The sequence below is a fragment of the Alternaria novae-zelandiae genome (genome assembly GCF_023758075.1).
Source record: "Alternaria novae-zelandiae strain BMP 2774 chromosome Unknown scaffold_11, whole genome shotgun sequence".
In the NCBI taxonomy this organism is placed as follows: domain Eukaryota; kingdom Fungi; phylum Ascomycota; class Dothideomycetes; order Pleosporales; family Pleosporaceae; genus Alternaria; species Alternaria novae-zelandiae.
In genome coordinates this window covers 14,661-40,372 of record NW_026056971.1, presented here as the reverse complement: position 1 = coordinate 40,372, position 25,712 = coordinate 14,661, and the positions used below count along the sequence as shown (strand labels likewise).

General features: G+C 42.4%; 6 protein-coding genes across 6 annotated transcripts; 4 read left to right on the top strand and 2 right to left on the bottom strand.

The window, feature by feature from the left end:
- Positions 1-2,254: 2,254 nt before the first annotated feature.
- Positions 2,255-3,289, bottom strand: J4E88_005803 (uncharacterized protein; the record flags this gene model as incomplete). Its single annotated transcript, XM_049399435.1, has 1 exon — positions 2,255-3,289. The coding sequence occupies one exon, from the start codon at positions 3,287-3,289 to the stop codon at positions 2,255-2,257; it is 1,035 nt and encodes a 344-aa protein (XP_049254448.1).
- A 798-nt stretch (positions 3,290-4,087) lies between these two features.
- J4E88_005802 (uncharacterized protein) lies at positions 4,088-4,832 on the bottom strand (the record flags this gene model as incomplete). The annotated part of the gene is made up of 2 exons (XM_049399434.1): positions 4,088-4,687; positions 4,755-4,832. 2 exons carry the CDS (start codon positions 4,830-4,832, stop codon positions 4,088-4,090), a joined length of 678 nt encoding a protein of 225 aa, XP_049254447.1.
- Positions 4,833-5,646: 814 nt separating this feature from the next.
- J4E88_005801 (uncharacterized protein) lies at positions 5,647-6,414 on the top strand (the record flags this gene model as incomplete). Its single annotated transcript, XM_049399433.1, has 2 exons — positions 5,647-6,353; positions 6,408-6,414. 2 exons carry the CDS (start codon positions 5,647-5,649, stop codon positions 6,412-6,414), a joined length of 714 nt encoding a protein of 237 aa, XP_049254446.1.
- A 958-nt stretch (positions 6,415-7,372) lies between these two features.
- Positions 7,373-7,867, top strand: J4E88_005800 (uncharacterized protein; the record flags this gene model as incomplete). The annotated part of the gene is made up of 1 exon (XM_049399432.1): positions 7,373-7,867. One exon carries the CDS (start codon positions 7,373-7,375, stop codon positions 7,865-7,867), a length of 495 nt encoding a protein of 164 aa, XP_049254445.1.
- An 802-nt stretch (positions 7,868-8,669) lies between these two features.
- Positions 8,670-10,991, top strand: J4E88_005799 (uncharacterized protein; the record flags this gene model as incomplete). Its single annotated transcript, XM_049399431.1, has 2 exons — positions 8,670-8,705; positions 8,808-10,991. 2 exons carry the CDS (start codon positions 8,670-8,672, stop codon positions 10,989-10,991), a joined length of 2,220 nt encoding a protein of 739 aa, XP_049254444.1.
- Positions 10,992-12,754: 1,763 nt separating this feature from the next.
- J4E88_005798 (uncharacterized protein) lies at positions 12,755-13,690 on the top strand (the record flags this gene model as incomplete). Its single annotated transcript, XM_049399430.1, has 1 exon — positions 12,755-13,690. The coding sequence occupies one exon, from the start codon at positions 12,755-12,757 to the stop codon at positions 13,688-13,690; it is 936 nt and encodes a 311-aa protein (XP_049254443.1).
- Between the last annotated feature and the right edge of the window lie 12,022 nt (positions 13,691-25,712).

The window sequence follows — 25,712 nt, the reverse complement described above, 5'->3', positions numbered from 1 at the left end:
AAGACAACTTGGGAAGGGCCTTTTCCTGCAGCCACCGAATACACTTGGCCTGAGGCTTGACCCTTCAGTGGAAGCAATATTCTACGCTTGTGTGCACGGGCGCACTTCGGGTTTCGAGCGCTGCGTGTTCTGGACGAGTCTGGGTCGTGGTGTCGAGACATATAGCCAAGGATGCGGGTCGAGGCGAACGGCCCGCTGCAAGCTACGTCTAACCTTCCCATCGCGCATCGCCGTCGTCATCATTGCTTTTTGTTCGCGTAGAGGTCTCTCAATTCATCGATGTATAATAGGAATACTTTTGTTGATAATAGGACATGAGCCTGCATCGTCTATGTCGAGGGTTCACCGTAAGCCCGATCGTAGTTTCATACCTAGAGTGACCTAGACGTCGTTAGCGTATCTCTGTCAAACTTTACTCACACTAATAAACCGGAATTTCTTCACGATCTGTGGAAATCGATTTTGTGCGACAGATCGTAGGCTGAAGAGGGTTTGTAAAGAAGGGTCGTGAAAGTAAGAGTATTAGCAGTACACCATCGGAGTACTATATCCGTGCGCGGAGTCGATTGAGCCGTAGTGCGCAACGCGTCTCTATGCTCTCGATGATTTGTAAGTATGTGGTAATGCTTTCAGTGAGCGCAATCCAGAGAGATACTCATGAAAGACATGGAGTAAAGTCGAGGTTTCGCAGCAAGGTGTTAACGATGACGGATAGAAAGAGTCGCAAGAGAAAGAAGAGTGTGGTCGTGTGTGGTACAGAATTAGGACATCAATAAGGTTCGACAGGCGCCAACACGGTGGTGAGGCGTGAGCATCGACGTCATAGCGTCGATGGGAACGGCTAGCGGCTCCTTGAAACACTGTCATTATCGATAGCGGCAACGCCGACGTGAGCACCAACAACCCAACGAGAACACCACCTACGTACATTGCACATCGCGACCCAACTAGACTGTTCCCTGCCGACAGAGAAATACTATACGAATGCGAAGTCAGCGACCGCGGTTATCCTGTGCGCGTCGCAACACCCCTCATACCCGCACTGACCCCAGGGACTGGACCACGGGCCCCCATACTTCACGGTCCAGTACTAGTCGCCATGGTCTCCGCAACAGTCTCTAATGGCCTCCACAACATATCGTGATGGCCGGCAATGCCGAACTTTTTCTCCATCGGACACGCCAAGACCAGGGGTCTGAGATGTGCTTTGCGCGCTGCCCAAGACACATCCGCAGGACACATGGTTTAAATCCAAAGAACTGAGCGCTCGACTCCTTATCCGCCCTACACACCGGTTCCCAACGAAGCAAAGGTTCTAGGTACCAAATCTCCTCGCTGAGTGTCTTAGAGCCGAGGTATCGCACACGAAAGGACAGCATTCACCACATCACATGTCTGAGTTCCGACCATCGCCAATGCGCATCTGCGTGCCCTCTCAACGACCGTGACCTCTGATCGATCAACACCAACCGTCGCCTTCCGACTACGTTCCAGCGCATCTATTGACACACATTGACAACGGCATAGACGCGGATACGACCACACGGGTGTGCGCAATGCAAACTGCACCTGGATACTGATGCCACCCAGGGCATGAAGAACCGTTCTCCTTCGGCGCGATGCACTCCCGCATACTCCCACGAACTTTCCCAGAACGCGCGATCGAACATGCGCCACGGTGCACGACAGAAGACAACGTCACAATACAACTAGACAACACGTGTATGGAGACTGCATTCGGTCTCATACGGTGCCATGAGGGTATAGCGAACAGTAGAGGATGGCACAGTGATCTCGGTATAGGGTCTGGGACCGCACTCGTTAGATCGTTGCTGCCCACGTCGGCCTTGTCGCTATCGTTGAAGGTTATGCTCTCAATCTTCACGTTGTTGCGTAAGCAATGTGAACTGCAATGGTCGGCAGCTTACGTCCCATCGCGCATTCCCGTAGCGGAGGTCCCGATCTTCACATTGTTGCAATTTCGACGCGACGGTCAACTTCAGCAGCCATGCCGGCCATCGCGTTCGCGTATCAAGCACCCCGGCTGACTGCAAAAAAACTCGATTAGTCCTACATACACCTCCCTGTTGAAACATCACGTAGACATCGGCACAGGATCAGAAGAGTTACGCACGATGTGTAATTCTAGCGTACATGGCCGGGCTTGTCCAATATGTTGGGACTACTGAATATCCTTGTGCTGCCGTAGAGAGTGATGAGAGCGGGTACAGCTGCATCCCCTGCGGCAAAACACTCAACAGAGTGACTTGGCCATGTCGAACAAGCGCCGATCTCTTGCGCGCGCCACCGAGAACGTGATGTTCATCCTCTGCGATCGAAAGTGGTTCGCCATCATCTTCAGAATACCTTTGTGGGCGTCTGCGCGCGCTGCTGTGTACACGGTCGTGAGTTCGCGCTTCATCCTGACACTCAGAGCTCGCCGTATAGTGTCTTTCGCGGCCAATCTCTCGTACTCCGTGTAGTTACAGAATGGATCACCGAGCTTATATATTCGCTTGTGAAGCGGCCCCAGTGGGTGGTTCAGGATTCGAATGCGAACCTCGCAAGTCTTCCTAAGCGCCATTCTTCTCAAAGTCTGTTTCACAAACTTGTGCAAGTGCTTGGTTTTGCACTTGGTCTGCGCACTGGAAGCCCTCATATTCCCGTTTTGTACTTGCTGCGGTAGATACGTATCGTTGTACCAAGACCCAATCTTCAAGCTAACATATTTGACCGCAGTACTGTGCTTTTGGGGTCCACCTAGGTACGTACGCAGTTGCTTGCCGGCGAGATGGAAGGTATCCGAGAGCGCGACGTACACGGGGTCTATCTCAGCACGCGTCGGGCCGAGAATGATTTTGGGCGCAAGCTCATCGTTGACCTTCTGTAACGGCTTCTGTACAGCAGGATGCTTTATTTCTTCGTATATAGTCTTGTTGAGTTGAAGCAGTGCGGTTGGCATCCGACATACTTCCCAGTTGCAGATGCCCGGCTCGGGGAAAACGGGATCGTAGACGATGGCTGCTAGGTAGTTGTAGATTTGGCAGCGCAGTTCGGTTGGCAGGGTCATGAATGGAGAGTATGCTGTACCATTCATCGTAGCTGTGGATGGTCGTGGGATTTGATTGAGTTGTTGTTTGGGCTTTCTCTTTTTGATGTTGTTGTTGGCGGGTGTGTCATCGCCGGCAGGCTTGTTCAGAGGATGTGTGCGTGTGGTGGCGCCGCCTGTCTTAACTCTCTTGGTGGGGTTTGCAGTCGTGATTGCTTCGCTCTTTCGTTTTGGAGGCATCGCGGCGGTATGGGGCGAGGCTTCTCGTGCGCCGTGTCGCCAGGCGTCGGTATCAGCTCAGCTTAATCCTAGAATGTTAAGTGTGTCCGCAAGAACGGCACGAAAGGGGAACACGCAGTTGTTATACGGATCGCGAAAATTTGCTATTTCGGTTTTGTGGTTGAGCCGTTCCAACTTGCTCGATGCTGACCAATGTAGCACCCATGATACATTGCTGTGGCCTGGACGTACCGTCAATTAATACAATTCTGCACCAACCAACCGCGCGCAACATGTCGCATATGAGTCTACCATGCAACAAGATCCACACAAAACCGACGTCGTTGCCAACATAAACTAGTTCCCTGCCACCGGCATCCCTATCCCCAGATCAAAATGAAAAGTCAAACATCTCGACGGGGAAGGCGAGTATAGGTTTCGCGAGACAGCTGGATATCACGAAAGCGAATGAGACGCTTATCATGTCGAAACGCAACACATGCGATGAACTCTTCGCAACGGGAGCGTATCTAACTGATAATATAGAGACGTGCATAGTGTAGACTCTACGAAGAACATTCTTTGCGAACGTAATGCCGGATCCATCGAGTTGGCGTTGCAAGCATATACCGTTTCTTGTATTACCAACTCGATGAGTTCAGGATTACGTTCGCAGTGCTCGATTGGATGCCAAGGAGAAGTCCTGACCGGTATGGTATATGGGCGCATCGCCGTCTGAGAAAATCTCATGAAGTTGAGTATGCTAGACTACGAAAGATGCCTTCGAAAGATGCCTTCGAATCAAAAACTCTGTAGTCCTTAATGCTTCTTCGCGTCCTTCTCTTTCTTCTTCTCCGCGATGAGCGCATTCAGCCTGAGAAAGGACGTGAACCCTTCAACGAGACACGTACCCACCCACTTCCACCAGACCGCATCAAGGAATGTGCATCCGTGTCTTGCAAGCTTCCTCGACATGATGATGGCTTCGATTATGTGGATAGGTACCGTGATGGCCCAAACCGTAAAGCCGATTCGAGCGACGAAGCTCGCGAAGCCAGGCACAAGATACAACACGGTGTCGTAGAGAAGCGATCCAGGCTGCCAGTTTGCCGGCCGCGGTAGCAAGAGCAGGGCAAGCACACATTGCGTAAAATTCCACAGATGAGCAGGACGCACGTACGCAGGCACGAACTTCGTGATGGCGATGTCGCTTCGGCCCAGGGTCTGGAGAGCGTCTTTATCCATTTGAACAAGCCGCTCGCGAGCCTCGCGCATGGCCTTCATCGGTGGGTCGAAGGCGATGACAGCTTGTTGCCCACCACAGCTCAGGACCATCTGGTTCAGATCAATGTCGACCATCTGCGCCGAGCGACTCTGCATCATGGACTTGGAAGCGTACGCTTCGGCGTACCGGCGTATCTACGGTCAAGGTTAGGATTGGAACTCGAATTCGACATCAATGGTGCATGAAGCGGGCGGCGCGTACGGAGTCGTGGTGGTCTGCATTCATGTGCTTGATGATCCGCTGCTTTGCGGCTGCATCTGCAGCTTCTGGGGATGTCATGCTGGAATGGTAGTATGCTGGTGTCCAATTGACTGGTTGCTCTCGTTGAACTCCGAAGGAGGTGCGTATGGAAATGCCGTCGTCACGATACCCGCCAGACCGGCGCAATTCGGGCCGGCCATCGGGGAAGATCTGGTGCGCCCCGCGATTGCGTCTTCCCAACGATCGTTAGCACAACGCTCATGATATCGAATTTATCGCGGGATTCTTTCGACGCTGCGCTACCTCAGATCTATTGTGCACGCTATGAAGACGCGTTCCCATTTCCACGCCAGCACTAAACGGTCTCCCGCACACTGTGGGTAAACGTTCCGCCAGACCACTGATCGAGGCCTCGCCCGTGCCACAGCATGTCCCAAAGCGTTGATGTCAAGCGCATTCAGCTGACGCGTTGCTCGATGCATCGCTGTTGGGCTTGGTGCGCGCGCCAATGACGAGCAAGCGAGACCAGAGGCACACGAGCTCGCAGCGCATCGGGTTGAGCGGAACAGCTAGACTGTCGCAAGCACGATTTCAGATCTAAAATAATCAGGTTGGCAGCGCGCAGGGATGGGGTCAAGTTTTGGGACGCTGGCGGTGGGGTGGATGTGGGTGCCACATGGTGCGTCAGACTGCATGACGGGTGGCTCGAGTGCGGCAGGGGTAGCAGGTACCTTGAAGCTTCAAACCGGTTCCTGTTCCCAGGCCGCTTTTCTCTTATTAACGAATTGCGCCGCGGCTCTGGACTCGCAACAATTTCCGAAGCACCTTCAGCTCGTCACGCATCACCCGTCTAACTACTTCCCACCCACACAAGAACTACCCAAACAACACCATGGCGGACACAGTTGAAGAGACCAAGCAATCTGTCTCCGGAGAGGGAAACGCGGATGCCAACGCCTCGGTAGGCGCAAAGGGCAGTGCGGAATCATCGAGTAAGAAAACCGAAAGGAAGACGCCGAAGAAGCTGGGCGGAAAGAAGCCTCAACAGCAGCCCACTCCTGACGCCACTCCTGCCCCCGAAAGCGATGGCGAAGGGAAAGCTGAGCAAGAGGACGCAGAATCCAAGAAGCAAACCAACGGCGGTGACGCTGACAACGAATCCGACGAACCCCAACAAGAAAAGTCAAAGTCGCAATCGAGACGCCGCCAGTCGCGTGGCCGTGGCCGACGGGGCGCAGACTCCGGTGCCGAGTCTGATGCGCGATCCGACGTGTCCCAATCTGGAGGCCGTCGCAACCGCCAGCGCCAAAAGAAGGGCGGCAAGGGCGGAGGTCCGCTAGACGACATCACTGAGAACGTCCCCGGAGGCGATGCAGTTGGTGGAGCCGGCGAAATGGTTCAAAACACTGCCGGTAACGCCGTCAACCAAGTTGGAGACACCGCTGGCAAGGCCCTCGGAGGTCTCACTGGTGGCGGCGGTGGTGAAGAGGAGGGTGGAAAGGACGGAGGTGAGCAGCTGAGGCTGCGCCTGGAACTCAACCTCGACATTGAGATCCAGTTGAAGGCCAAGATCCACGGTGATCTCACGCTTGGATTGCTGTAAGTCAAGTCTGCAGCCGTTTATCACCGAAGCCAAATGCTAACATTGCGCAGTAACTAGGAGACGGCCGAGGATGAATGCACGAAACGCATCGATTGTTACATTGGGAGATCATAATGGCGTTTGGTTTGGAGTTTTGCATGTAGTGTTACGATACGTATTGCAGTATAATACGACACAATGAACAACTTGCACCACCATTCATTGCTGAATCATCGCGCTGGCATACTCATGGTGTTGGTATTCCTGTAGTCTCATCCAACATCGTCATGATCATCGCAGCGTCAGGGGATGTCTCTACTAGGCGTGTTATTACCAGGCCCTGTAATAATACCCCAGTAACCGAGAGCGCATGCGACGTCAACTCATTGAGCAGGGAGTAGGCTATCCGAGCCTGAGTCTAAACTTGACAACTATCATGCCCAGGATCGAGTATTGCACAGCCGTTGCCCGCGAGATCAACGGTCCGCGTTAAGCGATCGGCGGGCGGACTAGCCACTCGCGTGGGCGCGAGACTGGTTATGCTTCGCCATCGCTGCGCGCGTCGTCAGCATGTGTGCAAATGTCGGGCGACTTGCAAAGACGCGCGCAGATGCATCGTCTTGACATACGTCACGCAGCGGCTGTCAACCCGATTGGGACAGCAATCGCTGGTGTCGCTCGATGTGGGCCTGACGTCATCCGTAGCGAGCCTGAAACGGTGAGACGGTACGACGGATGAAAAGACAGGGGTGCAGGCTTGCGGCGGCGTCCTTGCTTTGGGGGCTACAGAGGACCAGGCCGTTGCGAGTAATCTTGTTTTTGGAGTGGAGCTGCCCGTACCAGTCGTGGCGTGCGTAGGCGTGTAGTAGCTCCGCTTGCTGCTCGACCTTGCTGACTTCACATCTTGCTCGCATCCATCGCCGTTACCTCGACACCTCTGCGCAATTCTTCACCTCCATCACGCAGACAATCCCCATCTAGAACCGCCTCCTCCAACCGCCCGAGGCCTTGCATGATAGCAAGGATACCCGACGACATGGCCGACAAGGACTCCGACTATGAGAACCAGCCGCACGAGCGGTCGACGATGCAGCAAGAGAAGGCTGTGAACAAGGCCAAGCAGGACAAGCGCGAGGCGGGCCTACAATCCGCCCGGTCGCGCTCCTCGTCGCGCCGCGCCCGCCGCAACCGCATCGAAGAAGACAAGAAGAACGGCAAATACATGCACACGACGTCGCTAGAAGCCCTCGAGGAAGCCGACGCAAACGGCGATCTCCAGAAGATGGGAATGTTCGAGCGTATCGGCCCGGACAGCACATCCATGGACGGGCCCGTCACATATGCCCGCGCCATGCGAGGCGAGATCCCCATGCGCGGCACCGACCCCAACCAGCCCTACCGCATGGAGCCGCAGCAAAAGGGCAGCGAGCTCAAGGACCAGGACGGACTGAAGCTGACGCTCGAGGCGAATCTGGAGATTGAGATTGAACTCAAAGCGAGTATCCGCGGCGATTTGACTTTGAGCTTGTAGTAAGTCCACCCCTGCCTTCGCCCTTTCGCTTACATCGAGCCTATACATGACTGTACGAGCGAGCGAAAGCGACGAAGTCTCTTTAGAAGATGAGCATGGACGAGTGCTAATTGGCATCACGCAGCCAATAACACGAATATCGTTGCCCTCTTCCTTCCAAAGACATCGTTCGCGTCCGCCCTCGCCGTGCAGTCCAGGCCTCAACACCATACCTCCTCTCCTCCCCCGCCTCGTCTTTTCTTTTTCGCCAGCGTCCTGGCGAAACACGTAGTAACTGAACTTAACAGCGAATAGTGCTTGATGGATGTTGCATTCCCCCTCGTTCCACGACCGTCACGAACCCGCCCCGCAGCTGGCGCCGACCGCGAACAACGGGGCAGCGTTATATGGGGATACATGTTTGAGCGTTTAGGAGTTACACTGGTTGCTTTGTAGGGGCTCGGATAGCATGCGACAATAAAAGAATCCATAATGACCATCCATTTTGCTGGCGAGGCGGTCGCATTCCATGCTGTGCATACTTTGGTACCGAATGCAGGCTGCGCCGTGTCGCTCGGAGCAGCTTGTCAGCGCCCGCAGCCTGCAGTTGCCCGGTGCCATCCGGCATATTGCGACAGACTGACATGCGCAGGGCAGACGCTCGAATGAATATCTCAAGGCCGACAAACCTCCTGATAACTGGTAGATTTGCCATTGCGCTGGCCACGAAAGAGCTTCCTGGACCCTTGCAGCATACGTAAAACTGACCAGCGACCAGCGAGCAGAGCCAATAAGCCGTTGTGTCATGCCTCTCCACACCGAAATGTCTGGTAACGAGAGCCACAATGGCGAGGGTCTCGTATGCGCGCAACCCGCAATATTGCGCGACTGACAGCTTCACACCACATCTCATCTACGTACTGACAACTAAGTCCCACCTCATATGCGAAGCCTCCTCCAGCAATCAGTCCTGCATTTCGGGAACGAGCGTGTCCTCTCCCTTTCCGATACCCATTTCGCCGACGACAGAATGGGTGCGTTCAGCGCTTTCGTCACCCGAAGGATGGATCCCGAGGCCGCAGAGAATAGCGGCCTGCGGAGATGGCGCAGACGTGCGAATACGGTCGCAGGAGGTAAGTTCGTTCCGTCTGGCAAGACTTGCAAGCGTAGCGATGCTGATGCGGCGTCGCGCAAAGGTCAAGACGGCCAGGGCGTCAAGGCATCTTGGGCCAAGCGGGCGGCGAAGGGTCTCTGGGAGCGTGTTCACAACCGTGACGGTCGATCAAAGCGTGCGGATGGGACAGGGACTGCGCTGATGCTCGAGTCGGACAACAATCTTTCTACGGGGGTGAGAACACAGCTGCTGATCTCTACCCCTATGACTTCACAGATACCTGCACAGTATACGCAGGAAGGACAGCGTCCCGAGACCGAATCGTTCTCTCCCATAGCCAACCCGGTCTCCCCCTCAACGACCATTACCACCACCCACTTCGGAAGCCCACTGACACGCGTTCCTCATCATACACATGCGAGACGTCCCACACCTGACTGGATCCCGGCTTCCACAAGCCCCCGTATCTCGGAGGTCTCTACCGCCATCGAGTCGCCCTCGGGTTCTGCTCTATCCGTTGACCCCTACAACGAGCTCATCGATAGCATCGAACGATTTCAATTCGCTCTACTTGTGGACTCCAACACCATTAACAACATATGCGGCGACATACGAGATGTGCTTGAGATAGCTAGCAATAATCTGCTGACCGTCGGATGGGACCTACAAAGGCTGCTGGCCATCTGGCGTAAGGTCACCGGCAACGCAGCGAACGTTACTGTACTTGAGGCGCTAGACCCGTGTGCCCTTGTAAGCAAGAAGCACGTCGCAAAAGTTTGCGTAGACATGAAGAAAAGTCTTCAGTCCTATCGCGACTGGGTGGACATCATGGCTCGCAACAAAAGGATAGCCCAATCTCAGAACGCAATCAGTCATGAGTGGTGCGCGGCCTTGAACGACAAGATGAAAGCGCTCGATGTGCTCGAAGCGTTGGACTTGGACGATGTTGCTGCTCAGGTGGAGCTGGTCATGAGGAAGTACGTCGGTGCTGAGGAGGAAGTCGCGACTCCAGGTGGACCAGCTGCACCTGCCAGCATGTCCAACACGGCGCTGCCTAGCGTCATCTCCAGATACCGCTGCACTTCGCCTTCACTGGGCAAGCGCTTGTTCACCTCACTGTCGCGACCGCGATGTGGTTCGGCCACCTCGCAAGCAAGCTCGATCCGCGACAGCCCACGGGCCTCGCAAACAACATCGCGATACTCGCAGTTATGCCAGTCGCCTACGCCTACGCCATCACTCTCACCAACCTCGGCGTCATACGGGAGCCGGCCTGCTCCGGCCGTAGCGAGCGCCCCCAGCCATGCTCAGCCTGTAACAGCTAGCTTGAGGTCGTCTGCGTCTACCACGAATGCGCCCAACTATACCCGCCCTACAAAGGCAAGCCTAGGATGGTGCCAACCAGCAGCCGACAACACAAAGACTACATCCAGCGCCGCGACAGCTTCTCACTCGCACCGTCTGGCTTCTGCCGTTCACGGTCGCCGGACAAACGGGCTACAACTTGAGACCGGGCCAGATGACGCCCACAGTGACCCTTCACCCGATCTCGAACACGCTCCGCCTATCCCGCCCAAGTCCATTAGGAGACTGATACCTAGAGCGTCCTCCCCGTTGCCCGCTCACCCACGCTCGGACTCGGCCCACTCTCTATCGCTGAACGACGTAGCCACTACTCGGCGTAGTACCTGCTCTTCAATTTATACAAACAGCAAGCTTCCGGTGAAGGCCAATGGCACGAGCAATCCAGGTTTCCTTCGATCTGCCATAGCCGATGCGCAGACCGTGCATGACGCGAACACGGCCCGCGTACCTACACCACGACCTATGCGCGACAAGCTCGCCGTCGGCGTCAATCACGGCCGGGATCCCAGCCCCAACACGCATGATATGGCGGTCAGAATGGACGAGATACGCGCGAGGATGAGTCGGATGACGGCAGACATGAAGGCAAGGAAGCTGGAAAGACAGAGGAATGTCTCGACACAAGATGAACAGACCAAAGCTAGAGATGATGCGAACGCCAAGTAAGGAAAATGAGGATTGAGATACACCAGACGCCAGATGTTCGTGCGGACAGCGAACACTAATGAAGTGAACGTCTCAGCGCCTACCAGTTTCGCGTCCTATCCACCCATCGCGCGCCGGGGTCCCCGGTGTCCCCGCAACCGAGCCCGAATATGTGGCTACACGACCAGTTCCACTTATGTCAAGCATTGAGTTTGCAGGAAGCGAGAAGGTGTGATGTCTTAGAGTTGCCAAATCGCACGGCAGCTATGCTGATCTTGGCTCACACAAGAGCCTTACACTGCGTTGTGAAAGGATGCTAATCATCTTCATCAATGCAGCCAGCATTCACGCGCTTCTCATTCGACGGACTTCGCATGGCTCGATAGCTCTTTTCTACATTGTCTTCACAAGCGTCTCGATCTCACGGCCCGTTCCCCTGCTGCACCTCGTCGCACCGAACCCAACATGGTGGCGCATCCGCGGTGACCTATGAGAGCGCAATGCTAGGCTGCTGTACCCAAAATGTGACTTTGCTTTCCAGTCATACTGGACCCGACATGGCTCACCCTGCCAGACCACCTGTCCGCCACGCGCTTGGACCCTCACGGCTGGGTCGCCGAGGGAATGGCTTTCCCGAGATGATCTGCAGCAACCGCCTCATCGCAGTCATGATCCACCTAGCAAAGCCCCGAATCACTGGAGATGCGGAAAGCAGTAGTATTGACACATTCGAGGCGCAGGTCTTGACTCGAGCACGTACGCGCGCTGCAGCAACTCAAATCATCAATACCGTATTACTCTTCGCGTCAACTAGTGTGATGCTATGTTGCCCAGGATAAACGAGACTTTGCCAAGTCGTTCGTGTCACTCTTCATGAACAGCAGCATTCACACTGACCGCTACTCGCAAAGCAATCCGTGTCCCCGTTCCACGTCTGCTTGTCCAAAGACCCATTCCAGGTGCGACGGCAACGGAACGGCCACACCGCCGACGTATCCTCGCTTGGCAAGTATGCAGGGTTTGTAGCACGATATGCAGCTCAGTTCCGAGATCACCAATAGTGCGCTTCAAGGCGCGCGGCATCGAGAAAAGCTTCCACGAACCTACAAGCACTTAAGGAAACCTTGAAACGCTTCGACTACGAGATATAGACCAACCGGAGTACCTGAAAGTAACGCGGCATCCCTTCAGGAAGACCAACCCTCAGCATGCCTCTCCAGAAGCCTCATCCTCAGGTTCAATCGCCCAAGTTTCAGCCTAAGACCAAGCCAGAACGGTTACAGGAAAGACGGCGCACTCTCCATAGCATCAGCGAACTCAAAGCGACTGACGTTGCGACGCCTGAGTTCCGTCTCTTTGCTGCTGAGATACAGAGGCCGCCGCGAGACCAGGAATACGCCTCCAAAGCGGGAGAGAATGCTGGGACCATGATAACACAACCAAGTCGATACCGACAATTGTCGAGTTTGGAGTGCTCTCAAGCCGAAGCTGCGGCTTCTGCATCGCTTTTGCATTCTACAGTAAGCCACCAAGAGCGGTACGAACAGAGCCATCATGGTAGAGGAATGAACTTAGAGGAGGAAGGCTGGAACGCCCGACGAGAGCATTCAGGCTTCCATCACAGAGGGGCAGTAGCATCGCGGGAACGTCGCCACCAGTCCGTGCAGCACATGCCGCAAGATGGAAGTTATCCCAAGATGGAAAGGCAATCAGTGCGCTCTGCCTCACGGTCCAACATTCGATCATACTCCAGTCATCCTCAATTACTCACCAACGGCTATTCAATGAGCGGTTTCTCATCTTCCTCGTCTTCAAGCGGCACTCTTGACCGCCGATCCAGCGTTGGAACCATGAACAGCCAGTCATGTCTCTGGTCGCATAGTCTCGAGGCTAGCGATGTGTACACAAGTATTGGATCCTTCAATCGCGCCGCAAAAGGAACGAACTTTGACTCGTTCGAACAACCGTTCAACACGGCTGAACTTCCACTGATCCCCGTCGCCTGGCCATCGAAGCTGAGATATCGCCAAACGACCACCCCGGCCCACGAGAACCGCCCGCGACCGAATTCAGCAGGCCCGATGCAGCTGGAACTGACTGCACCTTCGGCGTCGCTGCCTACCCAGCGCATTGCTCATGTTGAACTGTCACAGCAGAACCGGAGACGCAGCATATCTCGCTCAGCTCAGCAGCAGCATCACCAAGGCGAAATGCGAAGAGCACGTTCGGAGTCACATGCTGCAATCACAGCTGCGCAACCGGGGTCGTGTGGAAAGCAGCGTACATCACCCTCGCGCTTCACCCCTTCACCATTCGAAGTCGCTCTCCCAGATCAGACGCACCGCTCATCCCTCCATCGTCATACGCAGCCAGGCATGTACGTCGGCCCTCCGCCGCGATACGTTCCGCCATCAACGGCGGCTCGTTACCCCAACATATCTATGGGCCCACACCGAAGTATCCCTGGAGTCGGACAGCGCGCGATACCGACACGCGAAAGCCTGTCGCAGTGGAACTCGGAACGTGAAGAAGCGAAGATGGGTCTCGGCGACATGCATCGCGCAGACATGAAGGAGAGAGTGCGACGCGCAAACGAGTTGGAGCTGGAGAAAGAGCAGGAGCTAGTACACTTGGAGAAGAAAGCGAGTGGTGTGCCGCAAAAGAGCGCACGAGGCTGCTTCGGCGCAGTGCTACGTCTGTTCAAAATTGGTTCAAGATGATGATGACTGCAGTCTTGCTATTGCGTAGATTGAGGTTATCTTGGGGGGTGAACCGGTACAGGTAACGGAAGAACCTGGCCTTTCGATGTTGGTATTCCCCGCATCAGCCGCGCAGGACACATGGAAATAACGTACAGAGACTGTCGCGCCTCAGTCGACGAGCACTACTTCCGGCAGCGTGCAAGTCGCCCTGTGCGCTCATCATGTCTGCCAGGGTTCATTGTCTCTCGTCACGAAGACCAATAGTCTGCTCCCACGCAATGGCGGAATAGCCCTGTTCTTCTCGCAGATGTCCTGATCACCCTGATTGGTCACATACTTCCACAATAGCTTGGCTGTACATTGCCGCACGACCAGGCAACAGACGGGGTGACCGGTAGAGGTTCATAAAATCGCTGAAATGCGAATTGACGAGAGTCTCACAACCAGACACAACTTAAGCTAGACGTCGCATCAAGTGATTATAGCACAGCATGCCTTCTCAGATCACGTCTTTTGCTTTACTTGTCGTTCACACAAAACTTAGTCTTGCGCAGCCTATTACTCGCCCGGAGAACTTGGAGACATTGCAAAGTCCGCCCGCATCGAACCCACTATCCAAATCATGGTCGAAGGAGGCCATTCTCACCTTGGTCGGCGTCATTGCAGCATTATCCTGCTTCGCCATCGGTCTCGCATGGCCGAGCATCAGCAAACGTTTACACGATGTTCAGAACAGTGAGTCCCGCGGCTTTGCATCTTGGTACATCGGGCTAACGTCTCAGACTTTCGGGCCGGTAGTGCGCAACCCCGCGCGACGGAGCGGGATGACGAAGCGAGGAGATACAGGGAGTGGCTGGAGTTCAACGAGTGGCGCGAGAGTGGGGCAATAAGGGCATGACGATTGAGGAATGTTTACAGGGCTGTTTAGGAATACGGTTCTCGTGTTGTAACCGGAGGATTGAGCTAGCAGCGTCTGTAGTATCCGGCTGGCTAAATTTCAAGTATCCTTCACTTATTGCAGCCAAACCTCAGATCATGCTGCTCCCGAGGATACGCAACCAGGTTGATCCTCTTCTTCCGAATGCGACAGCAGAATTAACGACTAGCTGCTTCGATTGCATGCTTAGAGTATTACATAGGTAGCGTCGCAAGCTGCATGCAGGCTCGTTCCCTCGGGTCACTGAATTTGCAGACCGATCGATACCCAACGTATGCGCTCACCTCGTCCGAGAAGCCTGCGTTTGAATGCTGCTGACCGTGAGGCCTGCGTCAGCTGCGGCGCGCACTTGATTCACGATTAGCATCTAGGTCCTCCGCCGCACAGGCTCCGCTGGAGGACATCGCGACTCAGACGACGTCGACGCGTGCACTGTCGTACACTTCCAATTGAACGTTCTAGACGCGATCTTCGGTGTAATCCAGGTGTTCTACACCACGATATAGCGCTCGCAACGCCTACGCGACGGCAGACTTACGCTCTATCTTGCGCATTTCACCGGAGATGTATATTGCTGGTCCTGCTTACGCGCGTTGAACCCATGCGCACGCGTGTTGAGAAAAATACTCCTACTAAGCAAGCATGCGAGCGAGTCGTTACGAAGGTCGTAGAAGCGCATGTAGCTGATGCTTTTGTTCTGCTTTCGTGCTCGCGGTGTTGAGGCTACCGACATGAGAATAAATCGAGAGCAACTAGATCTCGGACGTCGCGAGCTGCTTCCGCGCCGCATACAATAACGTAGATAGCGCCGGAAGAACATCGTGTTATTAAAATCAAGGCGCACTATCGCTAGAGTAGTGCGAAGACATCTTAATTTAAGATAGAGAGTTAGATTAGCTTTATTAGAGTAGTAAGAGGTATATAATTGTATTTATTAATCTAGTATTATAAGTAATAGTATATAGATATATAAGAATAAGTATAAGGTATAAAGCTTCTATAGTCTACTTATAATTAGTTAAGTTATAAATTTTATAAAGCTTAGCGCGCTAAGCTTCTAGCTAATATTTTAATACTTTTAATTTTTTACTAAAAAACTTTAGTACTATAATCTATTAATATAATATCTATTTATAAATATCTATTAAGTATAAGATTTAGTACTAAGATACTTAGGTACTATATATACTAAGTGTAATAAAAAAGCTTTATAAGAATATTCTTTTATTCTCTAATATCTACTTTACTTACTATATTAGTAAGTACTTTTTTATCTTTACTACTACTTTATATTACTAACTAAATAAATATTTATATACTTTAATAGCTATAAAGCTTTTCTTCTAGATTAAAGTTTTAAAAACTCTAACTTATTTACTTTTACTTTCTTTCTTAATAATAAAATACTTTTTCTATAGCTATAGAATAAAATTAAAAAGCTTTATAGCTATAATATTAGTAGAAATCTAGTTTAAAAGTTTATAAAAAATATTATAAGTATTAAATAAAGTATAGATACTAATAGAGTTATAGCTTAAGTTAATATTAAAAAAATCTATATTATTTTATAAACTAACTAGCTTATTTTTAAATAAGTTCTTTTCTTTTACTAAAGTAATAATAGAAAAAGTATATTAGAGAAAGTTATTAAGTATTAAGTTAATACTTTTACTAAGTTTTAATAAAAATAGAGTATAAAGAAAATTATAAGTAAAAAAGATATAGACTTTATAAAAAAGCTATTTAGAAAAGAAAATAAAGCTTAGATAGCTAAAGTACTATATTAGTATACTTAAGTTATAGATAGTAATAGATAAATAGTATATATTACGCTAGAATAAGTAAAAGAATATTAGTAATAGTATTATTAGTTAATTAAAACTATTAAATAAGTATTAATTTATTTTCTAAAGTTTTTCTTAACTAAACACTACTACTATAGTAAAAGATATATATAATTTATTAGTTATTTATAACTACTTAGAAAAGCTATACTACTAGTAGTATTATTAGAATACTACTTAAAAGTATAAAGCTTTATATATAAATTATAATTCTATAGCTATATATTACTAGCTTTATTAGAGTAGAGAATAATAGACTATTATTATATTAAATTATAGAATAATATTAGTAGCTTATAGTATAATATATAGTACTTTTAAGTTTAATTTAGAATTATTTTTATAGTAAAAAAATATTTAAGAATATTAAAAAGTATTAAAAAACTATAAGCTAGTTTTTTCTTTTTAGATCTAAGAGATAAAGTTTATAGTATATATTTTTAAAATTAAATAATTATATAATACTATATTACTATATTAGACTTTAAAAGTAAACTTAAAATTTTTTAATATAAGTTTAGATTTATAACTTATAATACTTATATCTATACTACTACTACTTCTAACTATATTAGATTTATAACTTTTACTATTAAATTCTATAAAATTTAGTTTATATATCTATATATTCTAGTACTAGCTTTATAGCTTAAGCTAACTCTAAAAGCTTATTTAATACTATAAGCTAGCTCTAGAAGTATATTCTCTACTATCTAAGAGAACGTCTTAGAGCTACTAGGCCTAAGTAATTTTTAGTAGAGGTATTAAGTACTAATAAGATATAGAAAGTAGCTCTAAAGTAGTAGCTCTAAGACTTTTAAACTCTACTACCTAAAAGTTTAGATAAAATCTAACTTTATTATATAAAGAATTAGAGTTAAATTCTTTACTTTTGCTAATAAATTACTAGCGCCTACACTAGCTACCTACTACGTTTCTTTATCTTTTATAGCTATAATTATTTACACTTAACTATTAAAATATATCTCTAGATATTAATAGTAGTATTATAATTATATATACTCTCTTTCTTAATACTTACTATACTCTATACACTATTATGCGTTATTATTAGAGTTACGCTAATATAGATAGTTAAAGTTTATATATAACTCTAAGTAGGCTATATAAGCGTCTTATAGTGTATTAAGAACACTAAGTCTATATATATTATCTTTCTATCTACTCTTTAGCGTTAGTACTTCTATATCTACTTTATAATAGGTAGACTTACTATATAATACCTAGCGCTTCTATTTACTAATTACTAGTCTTAGTATTATTATTACTATAGCGTATACTTACGTTACGTCTACTATCTACTATAGTAAGCCTGTGCTAGGTATTATAGGTTATCTTTACTTACTTAAGGTATACTTTATTTTAGTATAATAAATTAATACTTATAATACTTTATAGTTTACCTATATATAGCGTATCTATTATTCTCTTATTAACGCTACTATATTAAACGTATAGGTTTAGTTTTTTAGGTCTATATAATACTATATAGATTACTCTATTTATATTATTATAATACCTACGTAGATTACTTTATTTATATTATTATAACGCCTATATAGATTACTTTATTTATATTATTATAATACTTACGCTAGTTACTCTATTTACGCTCTTATAATATCTACACTATTACTTTACTTAAGCTTTAGAGCTATTCTTACTAGTTACTTAATCTATACTTTTATAACGCTTATAGAGTCTATATTCTTCTAGTTTCTACTTTACTAGCGCTAGTTATCTAACCTCTATTACTATATTATTATGTATATTACTATATCTTCTTTACTTTATTTTAACTACGCGTTTTTCTGCTTATATTATTATAGTATATATATAAATATCTTATTTATATTATCTAATATTAGTCTATCTAGCGCGTAAGATTAAAGAACGCTAATAGTCTTACTAAGATAATTATATTACGTCTTACTCTATAGAAGACTAAAAGTAAGTATACTATATTTCTAGAGAATAACTTAATCTACTATAATAGAGTATTAGAAGAATAATATATATAGTTTTTTTTTGTAAGTTATCTTAACTATATAGATTATTATATCTATTTTATCTAACTATATACGTAGAGTACTTTTATACTATCTTACCTAATTTCTAATTTCTAATTATACTTTTCTCTATAAGTAGCTTACACTTCTACTATACTTATTCTTTAACTCTACTTAGCTCTTATTAAATATTAAATTCTATTTAGTTACTAATTTTTTTTACTAAAGCTTACTAGAATAAATAAATCTAGTAATAATAGTTCTTACTAGAGTTTAGTAGTCTAATTATTATATTCTAAGGCGCCTATACCTATATTCTTCTTATCTTTCTTCTCTAAACTATTATTTTTATTCTTACTTTTATCTATTTTATAGATCTTACTATAAGCTATATTTATTACTATTTTAATACTTAGTATAGCTTTTCTAGTAATTAGTACCTCTTTAATACTCTCTAGGTCTAGCTACTCTTTTAATACTTAACTAGCTTTATATATATTAGACTTTTTCTTTTTTACTAGCTAAAGAAATAAGTCTAACTTACTTATGTATAATACGCGTTTAAACTATTAGTTTAATATTTTCTTATATAGAATAAAAAGTAAACTACTTTAACCTAAGTTCTATATAATTATATACTACTATATTACTAGTTTAAGTCTTACGTAGAATATTTTATAGTTTACTTTAGATAGTAAATAGTAGACTAGCTAAATAAGTTCTATAATAGCTTTACTCTATACTTAGTCTTTACTATAATAGTTACGTATAATATTTCTACTAGCGCGCTTATCTTTTAGTTAGATCTACTCTATTTTATATACGTACGTCTATTTAAGTAATACTATTATCTATTATACACTAATATAGATAGCTACTATTACTATCTTATACTTTATATATATATTCTACGCAAAGTAAAAGTCTTAGTTTACTTTATCTTCTAGTAAACCTCTAAATAATATAGCTATAACTATCTAGAATTACTTAAAACTCTAATAATTACTAGATTATCTAATAAATAGAGTACTTTATTAGCGCTAGTTTTAAAGAAACTATTAGATATTATACTATAAACTAGTATTACTAAACTAGCGTGCTTTTACTAAAAATAAAGTTACTTTAGTATATAGTGTATTTATAAACGTATAAAATACTTTATTACTATCTATCTTTCTACTAATTAGCTACGTAATTATTATTTTATCTCTTTTTACTATATTATTATAAGCTTCTTACTCTTTCTATAGTGTATCTACTATAGGCGCTTATAGCTTTATTAGATAGTATTACTTTATTTATAGGTCTTACTAGATTACTATTTTATATATCTCTATTTATTAATTATTATTTATAACTATTATTATATATATAATTTTCTATTTTATTATTACGTTTTATAGTAGACTATTATCTTTCTCTCTTTTTTTATTTTCTTACTCTTTCTTCTTCTTTCTAGCTACTATATCTTTCTCTCTAGTAACTATATCTTTTTCTACTTTATATTCTACCTCTTTTTCTACTTTTTTATTTACTTTCTTTTTTATACCTTTCTCTACTTTCTTTTCTACTTTTTAAATAACTTTTTCTTCTATTTTCTTTTTTACTATACTTTGCGCTTTTTCTATAATAGTTTCTAATATGCTTTTTTTTATATTATCTTCTCTAACTATTTCTTTATTATTTTTTTCTTTTCTCTTTACTATTATGTTAATAACTCTTATACTAATAGTTAGATTATTTTATATATATTAAAGATATAACTAAATAGTTACGCTTTTATAGTATCTAGAAATAACTAGTTTATTATTACTTAACTCTACGCTATCTTTATTAGACTACGTAAATAAATTACTAGTAGAGTTTCTACTAGTTAAACCTCTATTATAGTATAGACTTAGAGATTAGGTTTAGAAAAAAATCTAACTTTTTTATATCTTTTCTATATTAATAAACTAGATTTATAGCTTATATACTATATAAAAGTTATTAGAAAGATAATGTAAATATTTACTTAGAAAAGTTAAATTAAAAAAAGTCTATACTTTTTGCTAAGACTTTTTATTAACCTAACTATATTAGAATATATAGTACTTAGTAGAAACTAAGCGTAGAATAGCCTGTGCGTAATAAATTTAGTTTAGAAACTAAGTATAGTAATCTAAGAACTAAGCGTACTAGTTTAAGAACTAAGTGTACTAGCTTAAGAACTAAGTGTGCTAGTTTAAGAACTAGAAGTAGAGGTTTAAGAACTAAGTGTGCTAGTTTAAGAACTAGAGGTAAGAGTATAAGAATATAAGAAACTAAGAATCTATTTAGAGCTTAAGAACTAAGTAGAGCTATCTAAGAACTATACTAATCTTAGTACCTAATTCTAGATAAAATAGCCTTTACGTAGATAGGTAGTAGGCGTACTACTAAAGAGTAACTATTACCTTTACTTAATTCTTCTTTTCTCTTCTAGTACTACTATATTTTATATATTACTCTTCTACTAATACTACTCTTTTATCTTCTCTTATATATTTAGTTCTCTACTTTTCTATTCTTTACTTTAACCTTTCTCTAAGTTACTAACTTTAGTAACTATACCTCTTATCTAGCTATTAGAAAAGTATAGAACACTACGCGTTATAGACGTATATTTACCTTATTAAGAGCGCTAATAGCTTTATTATTAAGTCTATTCTATTTAACTACTCTAGAAACCTAAAGTTATCTAGTAGAGGCTTCTCTTGTATATAGATAAGTAGTAATAGCTCTATCTAAAGTGCTATTACCTAAGTATTCTTATTATACATAGTAACTATTTCTATCTATTATTATATATAGGTCTACGTTAACCTCTTCTTAATAAAAATATCTAGGTTATTAGAATTTAGTAGTAGGCTAAACACCTCTAGGCTTTCTATTCTTGTCTTTATTATGTTCTACTTTTGCTTATAATCTAGTCTTTCTCTAAACTTCTTCTAGAGCACTAGATCTAACTTCTTTATTAGCTCTCTACTAAGTTTCTTTAACTATATACTTATAAAAAGTACTTTCTTAGTAAGTAAGTTATACTAAACTCTGCGCTATTCTGTACTACGTTTTTATAATCTAATTTTTACGTCTAGACGCTTAAACCTCTTATAGAAGAGGTCTAACTTATACTATTTTCTTATTTAACTAGCTAGAGTGTTAACTTCTATTTTATTAAGCTTAAAGTACTTATTCTAGAACCTAGCTATTTTGTTATTTTCTAATCTAGTAGCTGCGCTACCTAGTATACTATTTTCTACCTACAAAGATTATTATATTATAACTAGAAGATATTAGGCTATATAATTATAAAGCTCTTTTCTATAATAAGCCTACCTTTTCTATATAGCTAGAGTTGCTGCCTAGTTCTTAAATACGTTAAAACTCTCTACTACCTCTATCTAGAATATTATCTAAGCGCTAAGCAATACGCCTACTTTAGAAAGGCTTATAATATAAGATTAATACTTTAATTCTTTATTACTTACTATAACTACACTCTTAGCTTCTTTCTAGTTCTGCGTACTTACTATAGAATAGACTAGGTTTATATTTATCTTATCTACTAATACTTTATTTACTTATCTAGTAGTTAATTTCTATTTTTACTTTAATCTAGTTACTAGCGCGTTAGACTTCTATAAAGCATTCTCTTTCTTATCTAAGCCTATGCCTTTATTAATGTGCTTAGACTATATTAGATTATTATAGTTATACTTTATTATTATTAGCAGCGTAGGCCTAGCTAGATATTAGTATATCTATTATAAAGTACGCTCTAGCAACGCTATAATAAAAGTAGTAATAGGTAGAGAGCTATCTAGAATTATAAGAAAGAATATAAGATTAGAAAGGTATAACTATATTACTACCTTAGTTATAAGTTAGTAATTATCTTTCTTAGAGTAGTGTACAAGATAGAAGCAGGCCTTTAGAGTCTTTAGTATAGTAATTATAATAAGGTTAAAGCTATAGTATTAGCGTAAAGATATAGAAATATGCGTAGTTTAATACTCTACTTTTCTTAGCTATAGTTATAATCTTAGTCTAAATATTATACCTAGATTATATAACCTTTTTTTTTATTTAAAGTACTAATAATTTATCTAATCTACTACACTAAGCTTCTTTGCTAGCACTATATATTATATTACTTAAAGCCTTCTTCTATCTTTATATAAAGCCTAGCTATAGTGTTCTTATCTATAAGGCCTATTACTATACTATCTTACTAAGTAGTATTATTATCTACCTTAGCTTACCTACTTATAGCAAATAACTATTCTCTTCTATACACTAAACTATCTAAAATAAAGTAGAATTCTAAGCTATAGAATTTATATAGAATTATAGTAATATTAAGCTATCTACTTAGATTATACTTACTCTTATAGGTCTTACTCTCTACTAATTAGTTAAGTGTAAGTAATATAGGTATATATATATAAGCGTCTCTAGTGTTAAGAATATAAAGAAATATCTCTATAACTAGTATAATATACGCGCTACTAGCGTAAAAGTAGATATATAAGTAGAATAGTAGGCTATACACTAGCGCGTTGTCTATACGTAGTAGTTTTTTATACGTATTCTAGAAAGTAGAGATCTAAAGGCGCTATAATATTTTAAGGTTATACTAACTATACCTCTCTATAATTATAATAGTCTACTAGAACTTAAAAACTAAAAGAAAGTTACTATTAAAGCTATAGATAATAGTAAGGCTATAGTAGCCTATAGCTCTACTCTAGAGAGTACTAGTATAATAATTAATAAGCTATTTACTTGCTACAAAGCTACTAAGTAATTCTAAGTCTAATACTATAATAATAAAATTACACAAATTTCTCTTATATCTAAGTAGTAAACTAACCTATATCTTTAGTATATAAAATTCTAAAAATGTATATAAGGCCTATTATAGAAGAAGATACATTAATATACTACCTCTCTATTAGAGGTAAAGGCCTACTTTCTATTTAATATAGTTAAAAGTATAATACTTATATATTAATACGTAGTTATATATACGTTGCGATAGGCGCGTATCTATATTATAGTAGAGAATAAGTAGTATATACCTACCTCTTCTCTTATATATTACTAGGTATTTAATCTCTAGTATAGTATTATAGTAGCTAAGATCTTTTAGTTCTTCTTCTAGGTGTATTTCTAGTGTTATTCTTAGCTAGCTACTCTTCTAGCCTTTACTTCTAATTAGTAAAACGCATAGAATACGCTTGTATTCTATTTTAATAGCGTTCTAGAACTCTTCTCTAAGGTTTCTCTTTACTATTACTAGTATAAATTAGATACCTTAGAGCGTTTATATTATTCTTTCTAGATATCTCTTCTTAAATAGACTATTATTAAGAATAACTTTAAGTTTACGCTTATTACTTCTCTAGCCTTTCTTACGCTTAATATATAGTAGCCTAGCTTCTAATCTATCTATCTATTTAGTACTAACCTAAGTGTAATTAAAAAGTACGCGCGTTTTATAGCTTATTAAAAACTCTAGAATAAGATTAGTTTAACGCTCTCTATACTAGTAGAAGTATTAGGTAGCCTAGATAATAACAGTAAGCCTAACGTACAGCTTATAGAGGTAGCTATACTAATTAATAAGTAAAATATAGCTGCTACTACTATTATAACTATATAGTTAGAGTAGAAGGCGTAGAAAAAGAATAATAGCTTCTGCACTTAGATTAACTACTACCTAGAAGAGACGTACTATACGCCTATAGCGTAGATAATCTTATCTACTTAGTATATTAGTTAGACTTAATATAGAAAGACTATTAACGCCTTTATTTACTAGAATAGCTCTACTATTACTATAAAGAAGATCTCTACTACGTTTAATAAGTTCTGCGCTATAGTGTAGTTCTTATAGTATAAAGCTAAAGACTTAATTCTATACCTTATCTTTATAGATAGTCTTATAGATCTTTCTACACTACTATAGAAATCTATAGACTACTACTCTAGTAAGTAATAGCTAGATTATTTACTATTTATAACGCTAGAGTCTTGCAAGAATATACTTATAAATTTTATTCTACACTAAATAGCAAAGGCTATCTAAGAGAAGAAATATAACAAAATAATATTTTAGTTAGAGTAGTATAACTATATTCTTTAGTATAGTAATATTATATAAGAGCTTCTAAGTACCTTATTTCTTCTTATATACTTTATAAGTAGATAGCTAGCTTATATAATAGAACTTCTTAGCGCTTAAGTAGAGAACTCTATTAATAATAGCCTACGTAATTTCTTTATATATAAAGGCTTTATTACTATAGTCTTACGTTACTATAAGAGATATAACTATAATAAATCTCTTAAGATAATCTATCGCTATCTACTAGAATAAGTAGGTTTACTTCTTATATAGTACTATAGTTTTATTTGCCTATTTTAGTAGATTATTATAGAAGGTTAAACTAAAAAGTAATAAGAAGCCTATTACTACTAGTTCTAGAGTCTACTACTATAGATAGATATAGACAGAAAATAATTCTCTTATATATAATATAAGTATAACGCTATTTAAGACACTATATTACTATATCTTAGCTAGTCTATTACACTACGCCTTATATAATACTTAATTATAGCGTTTAGTTATAAACTTAATAAGAATTATAGTAAGAGCTATACTAGTAGTGTATAGATTTTATTACTAGAGAAGGTTAATAAGGTACTTAAAGAAGAGTAGAATAAGTATTACAAACTTTAAGCTAGATATATAGTACGTACTAGAGTTAGTATCTATAGCTCTACTATAGTAGTAGTTTTTTAAAGTAGATTTACTACACTAGAAGTATATTAAATAGTGTCTACTACGTAGTATATAGACTTAGGCTTTTACAGCGCTAACTCTAGCTATAATAGTAGTAAGAAGATTACTACTAGTTTCTATTTTAAGAAGTAACTTACTACTTAAGCTTTACTTAATATTAGAGTAGTTCTTTAAGATAGCTTTAGCGTAAAGAGCTTTTATAGTAACTAGAAAATAGTAATTAATATAATTCTTGCTTGTAAACCTATAGTAGCCTATATTACTAGTATAGAATCTAGTAAGAGTATAGCGTTTCTACTATCTACCTACTATAAGAATTATAGGTAGGCTATTCTAGTTACACTACTTATTATACTTTAAGAAGATATTATCTCTAAGTGCAAATATCTAGTAATTA